Source organism: Oryctolagus cuniculus, chromosome 1 (assembly GCF_964237555.1).
Source record: "Oryctolagus cuniculus chromosome 1, mOryCun1.1, whole genome shotgun sequence".
Lineage (NCBI taxonomy): Eukaryota > Metazoa > Chordata > Mammalia > Lagomorpha > Leporidae > Oryctolagus > Oryctolagus cuniculus.
Window position 1 is genome coordinate 116,215,698 of NC_091432.1, and position 12,379 is coordinate 116,228,076.

Genomic DNA, 12,379 nt, shown 5'->3' on the forward strand with positions numbered 1-12,379 from the left:
TAAAAGAAACGATTATTGTGGTGCAAAAAATTTTTGATATTGATGCATTTTTTTCATAATACACTTTTCTCATGGGCTTTCTGAAGACCCTTTGTATTTATGGATTTCGAAATTTTTATGCCCAAATAAATTTATCTTTTGAGTTTTCTGTGAACTTTCTGAAGTACCTTTATACTGTGTGCTATATGACTTAAAAAATCACTTGTCAAGTACATTTTATGGCAGTTTTCTTGGTGATATTTAATCAAGACTCTTCTTGGGCCCAGCAGTGATGCAGGCTTCTTGGTAATGGTAGCTAACCTGCTTCTCCATCACTCATGGTTCTTAATCTTGGCCTGCTTCAGGATCAGCCACAAGGATTACTAAAACATGCGTTGCTGGGCTTCCCCTCCAGGGTTTTCTGATGTAGTGGGTCAAGGTTGTATTAATTTCTTATGTCTTTCCAAGTGATGTTAGTGCTGCTGGCCCAGAAGCTAGATTTTGAGAACCACTGGTGCAAATTCTATTTCAGATGATCTTTATTTTTCTTTTTTAAATCTTTAACTTCAAATTGTTATGGAAGGAATTCATTGAAAGAAACTTTCAGAATGACACCATGAGTAAATCACATGGCTTTACCTGATCACTTTCTTACATTTGGTTGGTATTTATTGCTTACATGTGACAGTTACTGATGGCCAATTCCTTAGCATCTTGGAATTAGTTCAGTCTTCTAGGTGTTCTGGCTTTCACTTAGAGTGCCATGTGTTGATGAACTTGGGTCCCCTTGGCAGCAGAGGCTCTCAGATGATTTCTGCCCTTGGTGAATGATTGTTACAGCACAAGGACCTGCTTCTTACACTCTGGCTTGCATGTAATCCTTTCTCCCAGATATCCACATGCCTCATGCACTCATCTTCTTTTTATCTTTATTTAAAGATCACCTTCCCAGAGAAGGCTTTCTTAATGTCATCATAGAGAATTGAAACTCATTCTCTAGACTTTCTGTTCCCCTTTCCTTATTTTTTTCCATAACATTTGTCACCTTGTATCTTTTCATACAATTTTTTCTATATTTTATTTGTGGTGTGTCACTACCTACTATATTTAAACTGATTGAAGTCATAGATTTTGTCTTTTCTGTTCACTGTCATACATAATAGGCACTATAAGCATATAGTAAATGGATGATTAAATAAATAATTTTTGACCTATGAATAATAATAAATTGTATTATTCAATGATGGACTTAATTATTTTGTTCTACTTTGCGTATGTTGTTATACTTTTAAAAAAATTTATGTTGCCTTATCAACTTTATTAACTATTTTTATTTGAAAGGCAAAGAGACAGATAAAGACAGAAGCATACAGAGAGAGAGAAGCCCAGAATTTCATTCAGTTCTCCCATGTTGGTGGTAGGGAGCCAAGTCCTTGAGCTATCCCTGATTCCTCTCAGGGTAAACATTAGCAAGAAGCTAGAACTGGAAACAGAGCTGGGACTCAAATTAAATCATTGTACCAAATGCCTACCCATAGAATTATACTTTATTTTGTGATCATTCTCTACTTAAAGTCAAGGGCAAAGCCTTTAGGTCTTCTTAAGATTCACTTTAGGGCAGCTGTCCAAAGGCACTGTGAGGGACTGGTGCTGTGGTACAGTGGGTTAAGCTGCTGTCTGTAGTGCCGGCATCCCACATGGGTGCTGGTTTGAGTCCCAGCTGCTCTACTTCCGATCCAGCTCTCTGCTAATGTTCCTGGGAAAGCAGTAGAAGATGGCTCAAGTGCTTGCGCCCCTGCACCTACCTGGGAGATATGGATGAAGCTTCTTCCTCCTGGCTTTGGCCTGTGCCAGCCTTGGCCACAGTGGCCATTTTGGGAGTGAACCAGCAGATGGAAGAGCTCTCTGTGTCTCTCCCTCTCTCTTTTTGTAATTCTGACTTTCAAATAGATAAATAAGTAAACAAACAAACAAATAAATTAAATCTTTTTTTTTTTTAAGGCACTGTGATAATTTGCATGTTACATGGTATGGCTCCTCTTCTGAATGCATCCATCCCTAGTTACTAGTCTGTAATCCAAATTTCTCCCAACAACTAGCTTTTCACTAATGCTCCAGATGTCCATTACCTTTGGCCATCCCTTGGAACCAACCCAGTGTTACTCTTCCCCTGTGTCCTGTAGCCTCAGCCTGTCCCCACATCTGCACTCTTACAGCCAACATTCCACAAAAATGTATCTTGTATTTCAAAATAATCTTTGATTTAATGCACATTTCCTTCATATTACAGCACTACTTATATTCCAGATGATTTTCTTGATAGTATTGTATTTTATATTCCCTCTTTCTTTTTTAGGTTTTATTTCCCAGATTCTATTTTTTTTACTGAAGTCATTCAGATCTGTTGCCACTGCATGCAGAAGATACTTTCAATCCGTCATGATGCTACTTGAAATGTTCTCCCCTTGGTCTCTCCTTGCCTTTTATCCTATTCTGTGGTACCATACTCTTGATTTTTCTTCTTTTGGTTGCCCATCCTTCAACTAATCTGTAGATTGTCTCCTTTTGTTGTCTTCCCCAGTGATCTAGGTCATTTTTATAGATTTAATTATCATTAATATATTTGGTGGCTTCCTAAACTTTCTCTCTAGCTCTTATCTCTTTCTTATAATTATGAAACTGACAACTTACAATTGCATGTCCACAGAAATCTCTAATTCTACCACTAACCCACCTCTTGTGTTCCTTTTCACCTCAGATATCTCCACCTCTCACTCAGTATAGTTGGAGGCTTGATATCCTGGGTTATACCTTCTTTTCCATCATTGCTTCCATAATATCTATTTGATATGGCTAACAGAGGTTAAGATTAGGTTCCTTGAAATATTCAAGAGTATTTGATAAGAATTAAAATTCTCTAGCTTTACATGCCTCATGACAAATAGTGACATTTTATTACTTATTATTTCATTTGGAGATGGAGAGATTGAGGCTCACATAAATTGTGACATGACCAAAGTTCCTGGAAAATGATTAGGATTGGAACTGGAGACCTATAAATACCTGCAAATACAAGACAGATCATGGATTGGATTCCTTTCTATCCCTGGACATGAACAGAATTTTCTTTCAGTTTGGTACAGTCATTGCTCATCCTGTAGATACGGTCTCAAATTTCTGGCATACTATTATACCACTGTTTTCAAGCAGAATGAAAGTGCTGAAGATAAGAAATGCTTTGTGATATACTAAACACCAGTGGTGAGTTTTCCTTAGAATCAAGGACACAATTCTGTCCTTTGTCTTTCTCAAATCTTCTTTTACCTTTTCAATCCTCAACCTGTAGATGAAACAGTTCAGGAGGGGTGTTACCACTGTAGTGAGAAGAACAGTGACCTTGTCAAAATCCAGTGAATGTGTCTGATTTGGTCTTGCATACACAACAATGTTTCTTCCATAAGCAATGGAAATGACTGTGATGTGAGAAGCACAGGTAGAAAAAGCTTTCTGATGGCCTTGGGCTGAGGGGATGTACAGGATGGTAGAAATGATGTAGGCATAGGGTCCAGTAGTGAATGCCAGGGAACTCAGAATGACAAGGGCAGAGGGGAGAAAGTTTATCTTCTCAATGTGGGAGTATCTACACTGGCCACCTGTAGAAGAGGGGCAATGTCACAGGAAAAATGATTAATTTCTTCCCTACAGTAAGGTAGCCTTGCCACTACAATGGTTGGTACCAACACAGGAGGGCTCCCACCCAGCATTCAAGAACCAGCAGGAGGCAGGCTCTGCTGTTCATGATGATGGTGTAGCACAGAGCGTTACAGTTGGCCACGGAGCAGTCAAAGGACATGATTGCCAAGAGGAGAAACTCCACTATCCCCAGGAAGAAGTAGAAATACGCTTGAGTCATGCAGCCAGCAAAGGATATGATCTTTTTCTCTTCTACCAGACAAGCTAGCAACTTTGGGGGTCAACTGTAGCGTATACAATATTCAGACAGGACAAATTGTTGAGGAGGAAGTACATTGGGATTTGCAGGTGATGGTTGGTGCATATGAGGGAGATGATGATAACGTTCCCTATTGCTATTAATGTGTAAGTCAGCGAGAGAAGTGCAAAAAGGAATATTTGAATCTCCAGAAGACCTGGAAAGGCAGTCAGGGTGAATTCAGTGACAGTGCTCACATTTCCCATGGCCATTGCTACAAGTCGGCAGGCTGTCCCTGAAGAAACAAGGAAAGGAAACTCAGCTTGGGTGATTGTACAAATAACCATTGAAAGTGTATTATTGAGAGTGGGTTATATTGAGAGATGGGTCATGGCTTATCGTCCTCTATGTAAAGTCACTACTGTGGCTTTGACAGTCAAAATACTATTTAGACACACTTCTGTAAAACTAAGGGATAAGATTGCATAAAAATCTCTATGCTTCCTTCTATTTATAGAATTCTGTACTTTTTAAGGAGGTGGAATTTTATGCATTTCTACTCTTCCAGCTTCCATTATCCAGCAAAAAAAAAAAAAATGTGCTAAAGTGCTGACTCATGCTTTAAACAGACACCTTTCTGTTACTCTGAAGTTTAAAATCACTGAGAGAGAAATCCCTTTAAACAGTTTCTAGCCTTTTTTATAACTGTTTTTTTTTTTTTTTCCACTTTGGTAGTTGACATTTGTGACCTGTTGTGAGTAACAGATAAAAGTTGATTGGTTGATTTATGTTTCCCTATGTCTGGTGATCTACAGAATCTCCTAATTTTTTCAATTTCAATTTATCTGGCATGCTTAGATCTTTGGACACAAATTAGAATTGTTTGAAAAGAGGGGTGGCTCACAGACCCTATCAATCACCTGAGAAGACACCCCAAAGGGGATTAATGGGTATCTTATCTTTATGTTCTATGTCTAAAATCTACCTCCCTACCAGTTCTATGGAGTATGTGATATTTACAACATCTGTATGCTGATCATATCTTTTGAAGTATGAAAACATCAGAGAGGTACAGATGATAAGTGTGAAGGTAAAGTAGGGATGATTTTACTTCCTTGATTTACTTGATGAAATCATCAAGGTATACTTCAAGACTATCAATTCTGTTCTTTATCCCAGTGTCTGAGAGATTCTTCTGTTGCACAAATTCCTCCATTTCAGATTAAAACTATCTGTGCTTTATCTCTGACCAAGCTTTCTATGTCTAGATTTCACTTAGCACCTCCTTAACAAAAAGTTAGCCACTGCTCCCTTAGTATGAATTTTTCTTTTCTCACCTCCTCTCTTACTCTTTCCTTCAGATAAAAAAACTTTGCCTGCCTATTTAATTTGTATTTGAAATTTTTCTATTACAAGAAAGTCATTTTCAGTGTAAAGAATTTCAAGATGCAAATGCAGAAAAGAAAATTAAAATCAGTACTCAAGCTTCTTACAGAACTTAGTGTCAATATTAGGTGTAAAAATTTCCAGGCTGTTTTGGAGCTGATTGTTTCTTAACTGAATAAATAATAGTAAGTTATGAAAAGTTGAATTGGTAGCTGAGAAATATTGTTAATGTCGACTTAATCTGAATCCTAACAGATTGACATCTGGCGCCAATAAGAATATTAACAGATTAGGGAGAGTATACATAGAGAAGGATATTTACCAAAAGTGATATAATATTAGTAAGTAAGACATGGGAAGGGGCCAGTATTGTGGCATTGTGGGTAAAGTTGCTGCCTGTGATGCTGGCATCCCATATGGATGCTGGTTCGAGATCCAGCTGCTCCACTGCCAATCCAGCTCCCTGCTAATGTGCCTGGGAAAGCAGTGGAAGATAGAAGGAAAGCAGAGATTTTTATTGTAAGAAGAACTGGTGGGAATTATGGTTTTTTTTAGAAAACTTTTATTTAATAAATATAAATTTCAAAAGTACAACTTTTGGATTATAGAAGTTTTCCCCCATAACCTCCCTCCCACCCACAAACCATCCACTTTTAAAAAAAAAATGTGAAAGTAGGTTATTCACTGATATTGTAAGATGTAAAATTCTGGGTGGGTGTTTGGCACGGGGATTAAAATGTTGGTTGGGATGCTCATGTCTCAGCTGAGTGGCTGGGTTTGAGTCTCAGCTATGATTCTAATTTTTAGTTTTCTGCTAATGTGCGTTTTGGGAGCCAGAAGTTGATTTGTCAAGCCCTTGGGTTTCTGCCACCTACAGGAGAGATCTGGATTAAGTTCTGGGCTTCCGGCTTTGGCCTGGGCCACAGTTGGTTTTTGCCGGCATTCGGGCAGTGAACCAGTAGATGGGAGATTTCTCTCTGTCTCTGTTTTTTGCTTTTTAAGTGAAATTAACTAATTAAACAATATGTAAAATTCTCCTGGGTCCAGTGCTATGGCTTAGTGGGTAAAGCTGCCTCCTGCAGTGCCAGCATTGCATATGGGTGCCGGTTCGAGTCCTAGCTGCTCCACTTCTGATCCAGCTCTCTGCTATGGCCTGGGAAAACAGTGGAAGATGGCCCAAGTCCTTGGGCCCCTGCACCCATGTGGGAGACCCAGAAGAAACTCCTGTCTCCTGGCTTTGGATCGGCTCAGCTCCAGCTGTTGTGGCCATTGGGGGAGTGAACCAGTGCATGGAAGATTCTCTCTCTCTCTCCCCCTCCCTCTTTCACTCTCTCCTTTTGCCTCTGTAACTCAGCCTGTCAAATAAATAAATAAATCTTAAAAAAAAATTCTCCTGACATGTTTTTTATATATGTATAGATGCCGTAAGAATCTCAAGTTTAATTATTATATGTGCACCAATTAATTCTAAGCATTAGTCTTTGAATTTGTTTTGACCAAATCTATTCCTATTTCTAATTCATAGAAATGTTTCCCAGAGATGAAATAAACCTTACCATGTCACTGAGCTATCTAACTCCAATATGTACCCATTCAGCCATTGCTCAGGTGACTACAGTGATTATTAGATCTCTATCTTAGCACTGGCTGAACATAAAGCTCATTTCTTAATGGAAATCATTGTCTTTGAAACTTCCAAATACACATTCATGTATAAATCAGACAGAGCAAACACCACAGTAATCCTTCAGGCACCACCACAGTCTAAACACCATTGTCGCTCCCCCTCTTCGTGGAGGAACGACACAGGACCCTGCGTTGTTCTTTCGTCTGCTCGGCCCTCCCCGGGTTTGCTGCTGGTTCTTCCCGGGTTGGCTACCATCCCTTCCACCTCCGTGGAAGGGCAGTTCCCCCTGCCACTTTCCCCACTTCCGCGGGGGAGCGGCACACCGCCGGCCGGCTCTCTCGGGGGCTGCTCAGGTGTTCCTTCAGATAGATGTTCCTGGTGCATGCTGTCTCTCTCCTGCTTTATAGTCCTCTTCCACCAATCCCAACTCTGCTACCCACACGCCGAGTACGCTGCTCTCCTCCAATCAGGAGCAGGTCCTGCTGTCTATTGGTTGAACTGGAGGCAGCTGTGTAGAAGCTGTTTCCTCCTCTCCCAGCGCCATATTGTGGGAGAGCAGATGCATAGAATAAGTCTTAATTCCAGTAACTTAGTCTAGTCCGAGTTGCTCCCAGTTGCTCCCCACACACCATCTTCTCCCTGCACCATCTCAGCAGAGTGATTTTAGCACCATACAAATTCTAGAGTTTGTTTTTGCAGTTAGGAAATATGATAGATACAGGATGTGGTCTGACAAAGTTGGGGGAAAACACAGTCATAGCTGGAATATAGTAGAGCTGTTTTGCCTTCCATTTAAGAAACCTAGAAAATTATTGATTTACAATTCCTGGGTATTCTCCCCCATGCACAAAGGCTATGTTTTTGTGTCTCTTGTGAACTCTCAGTCATTGGAATTATTTAGTATCAAGCCTTTTAAGATACAGAATCCCATGTAGATGTGGCCAATGAGGAATCCTTCCTAGGCTCGGTGAAGGGACTCAGGGACATTTATGATGTCTGGTTCTACCTTCTGGTTACTAGAACATCCTGCCGTTGAAGCTTTTACTAAATGCTCTTGCATACTCTAAATGATTCCCCAGGATAAAGTGATTGAATCTTTAAAAAAAAGTTTACTTATTTCCTTTTCTCTATATAACTTCCTTTTTTTCCTATCATTTTTTTTTCCCTAAGTGGCTGAACTATGCTCCCCCTTCCACCCCCATGGGCTTGTTTGCCTTAGAGATTTAGATTAGAAAATCTCATGGGGATTTGGGTCACAAGAAGTTAATTAACAATCTTGTTATAAAAGAATGTTGGTTCTGTACTACCTAATCACAAGTACAAAGTTTTAGAAGGGACCAAGCAGACTTGCTAGGGGATCTTTGGGGATTTCCCCAGTTAAGTTAATTTATTATTCAGTTAAAGGAAAAAGAGTAGTTTAAAACAAAACAAAACAAAAAACTATGAGGAAGCTAAAAGCATGGGACGTGTGTCATACTTCTTAACTCATTGATACAATAAAAAATCTTCTCCAACTACTGAATATTTTAGCATTTCAGGCACCATGGTACTTCCAACTATATTAGCATAGAAATAAAAAAATTCCAGATGAAAATATTGTCATAGTAAATTCCATGATTTTTTTTATCCAAGTGCTGTTCCTGTTAAAAAAAGATGAGCCCTTGACCTGAGCTCAGCTCAGCATAATTCTGTCCTACAACAGTCTCCACTTATGTTCCACAGCTGCAAGCTTACCCTAAACTTCTGCTATATTCTCTGATGTACAGTTTTCAATAAAAATTCCCTTAAATATTCTCTTCTTGAATAAAAAGTCTACTTTTTAACCTTCACAGAAATCTGGCTTTCACCTAAGAACCCTGGTTCCCCTGCTTGTCTTTCAAATGAGAATGGGCATCCTCTTTTCCACGTTCCAGAGGGCTGGGCTGGAGGAAAATCCTAATTATAACAAAACAATAACAACGTTATGTCATTTATATTGAATTTTAATTACCTCATATCAAACTTATTTTATTAATTCATTAATATATTAAAATTAATTTATTAAAATATAATATAAATCATTTTATCAATTCATTAATTTATTCATTTTATTGATTGGCCTATCAATTCATTAATTTAATTAATTATTTTATGTTGGATTTAATTACATGTTATGTGGTATATAATGTATTATATTTTTCATTTTGTAACAAAATCATTTTGTTACTTTGCTCCCAATTACAACTTGAGGTCAGAAAATTATTTCAGTTTTTTATGAAACTCCTCTGAGGGTTATAGGATGTACTTTTGCAAGTTTTTTAATTCTGACATTTATTGCTTAACTGAGTTTCAAGAAAGTAGTAAAAACTCTTAAGGAAAACAACTATGGAAGAGGTTTTTTAAAAGACTGGGCTTGAAAGTCCCCGCTCACACTGTTAGTAAAGACTGTTTTACTGGATGGTGTGAATAGTTCGCAAAAGGCCCTAAGATTTGCATAGCTTCATCTTAAGTCCCACAACCATCTCCTGCATTCCTCTTACGTCATCAGCTTCACTAGGAGAACTGTATGACCTGGAATTGCTCAGTCTCTGAAGTTCCAAGCTCCAGAGTTTCAGTCTTGAACCATTACCTTCCAATTAAACGGTTCTTTATATTTTTTAAATTATTGATTTTAAAGTCAGAGCTCAGAGCTATATATATATATATATATATAGAGAGAGAGAGAGAGAGAGAGAGAGAGAGAGAGAGAATCTTCCATCTGCTGGCTCAGATTCAAATTCACACCTGTACTGGATGCCGACATTGTAGGTGGCAGCTTTATCCACTTTGCCACAATGCCGTCCCTTCCCCCCATTAAACAGTGTTTGGTTCCCAAATACTCTCCCCATGGTTTCCTTCAGAGGTCAGCTTCTGAATGGCTGTGTGTTCTCTCAGGCCTGGTGCCTTGAGCTGTATGTATGAGTGTGTGAAGGCACTTCAGAAGATTCATAGGAAAATGCAATTGTACTTACGAGTGTAAAGTAAACTAAAGATAGATCTTTGTAAAAATTAAGAATGGGAATAGGAGAGAAAGGAGGAAGAAAGGTGGGAGAGTGGGTGGAAGGGAGGGTAGTGTGGAAAGAATCACTGTGTTCCTAAATCGGTATATATGAAACGCACGAAATTTATATGCCTTAAATAAAATTTAAAAAAACAAAATTACCACATAATAAAAACAAATCTATTCAGAAAAGTAAAAAAAGAAAGAGAACCTACATTTTCCATAAATGTTTGAAGACCATAGCTGAAAATCTGAATGAAGCTATGAGTGAGTACACATATATACACCCACACATGTAAAATATATGTGATAATGTTGTAGCAAGTTCACTTATGTATGTACATGGATGTACACATGAGGGTACCTCATGGTTTGTGGAAAAATGGAGTTAAAAATAATGCAAATTTTCCACATTTTTTAAAAAGTACTTTTGTATGTGTACGATTATATGCTGTGTAACAAGGGATTCAGCCTAACATTTTATGGCCTGCCTTGCTAAATTTATGTCTCATGGGGCCTCACTGTGAGTTGCCCTGCTTGCTCCAGCGATTCCTCGCATTGCCCAGCAGGAAGGTACCCTGCACGCCTACCACAGTCAGCAGGCCAGCTGCTCCCCAGCGGCAGTATTCAACCTAATGAGTTGGAACTGCTGGCCAGCCAGGCAATGGTTGGCAGGGCTCCTGAGCACAGCCCCACCACCCTGCACGGCACACAGTGTGCTCGCCTGGCTGTGAGGACCCAGGGGCCAATAATAAACTGCTGAAACCTTATCTGCCTGGATCTCCAGAATCCTGGGCCAGGACTCCCTCCCTCCCCAGCAAGGTGAAGGGGAGGCAAACACAACTCGGGAAGGCAGCACTTAAGCCAGGCCTGTGTATATTGTGTGTGTGTGTGTGTGTGTGTGTGTGTGGGAAGGGGAGATAATACTCAGAAGTATGAGAGGGTTGAGGGGGAATTCTGGTGAGAAAATACATGTGAAATATCAAGTGAGAATCGTGGTAAAATGGATAGGATGGCAGCACATGACTGCTTAGAAGTGATAATTGCCATTTAAACTCTTCTCCATGCTCACCATCATTTTATTTTTAAAAATTATTAATTTTTAAAATTTATTTTGAAAGGCAGAGATATGGAGAGAGAGGGAGAGGGAAGAGAGAGAGAGATAGCGATAGATTTTTTTAAAAAGATTTATTTATTTATTTGAAAGAGTTATACAGAGAGAGAAGCAGAGAAAGAGAGAAAGAGAACTTCCATCCACTAGTTCACTCCCCAAATGGCTGCAACAGCTAAGCCTGAGCCAGAGCGAAGCCAGGAGCCAGAAGCTTCTTCCAGGTCTCCCATTTGGGTACAGGGACCCAATCACTTGGGCCATCCTCTGCTGCTTTCTCAGGTGCATAAACAGGGAGCTGGATCAGAAGTGGAATAGCTGGGACTTGAACTGGCACGCATATGGGATGTCAGCACTGTAAGCTCCGGCTTAACGCATTGTGCCACAGTACTTGTTGAGGCAGGGAGGGAAAGAGAGAGAGAGAGAGAGAGAGAGAGAAGAGAGAGAAAGGGAGAGAGAAATGAGTGTCTTTCACCTGTTGGTTCACTACCCAGATACCCACTACAGCTGGAGCTGGGCCAGCCTAAGCCAAGAGTGAATGCAGTTTGGGTCTCCCATGTGGGCAGAAAGGACAGAAGTACTTGAGCCAACATCTGATACCTCCTAAGGGGAGCATTATTAGGAAACTGGGATTCGGATCAGAGCAGGGATTCAAACTCAGCACCGAGATTTAGGATGTGGGTGTCCCAAGCCGCATCTTAACCACTGGGCCAAATGGCATGTGCTTATCACTTTAAATTAAATAGCCCAGCTACCAAAACCTAAAGCAAGTCCCTTGTTTGTAACTTTTTATAACAGGACAATTTTTAAGGACTCCCATACAATGAAGATAAAATGTACTCCTCAGTCATCTCAGCTGTCAAACGCAGGTAATACTGACACCATAAAGTCATCCCCAAAGTGAAACAAAATGAAGCATGTGAAGCCTTTAGCAGTTTACCTGCCATGTGAGGAATTCTTGATATTGTAGTGAGCTGTTCCTGGGTTAAAGACCCATCAGCTCCCTGGTGCTTGGAGGATAGACATAGAAAAGTTCAGTGTGTTTCCATAAATATGCAGGCTTGTTTCAGAAACATTGCTCTGCATTGGCCTGCTGATGAGTTTGTATTACATTGTGAAAGTCTTTCATCTACAGACTTATGGAGAAATAGATTCCTTTCTAGTATGAGAGCTTTTTCCCAGGTTCATAGACCTCTCATATGTATAAAAAAGGTCTGTGAACTGGTATTTGCATGAAAAAATTTAAATTTATGAACATGTGTGCTTTTCTCCCTTCTAAAGGATAACACCCCCACAATGAAACTTGCACAGTATTATTTCTGACATAGC

General features: G+C 39.6%; 1 protein-coding gene across 1 annotated transcript; it reads right to left on the reverse strand.

Moving 5' to 3' along the window:
• Positions 1 to 2,356: 2,356 nt before the first annotated feature.
• On the reverse strand, positions 2,357 to 4,481 carry OR6M1 (olfactory receptor family 6 subfamily M member 1). The gene is given in 4 exon segments (XM_051818909.2): positions 2,357 to 3,611; positions 3,614 to 3,724; positions 3,727 to 3,954; positions 3,957 to 4,481. Coding segments are annotated over 4 exon segments (1,122 nt in total). The 5' UTR covers positions 4,258 to 4,481; the 3' UTR covers positions 2,357 to 3,129.
• Between the last annotated feature and the right edge of the window lie 7,898 nt (positions 4,482 to 12,379).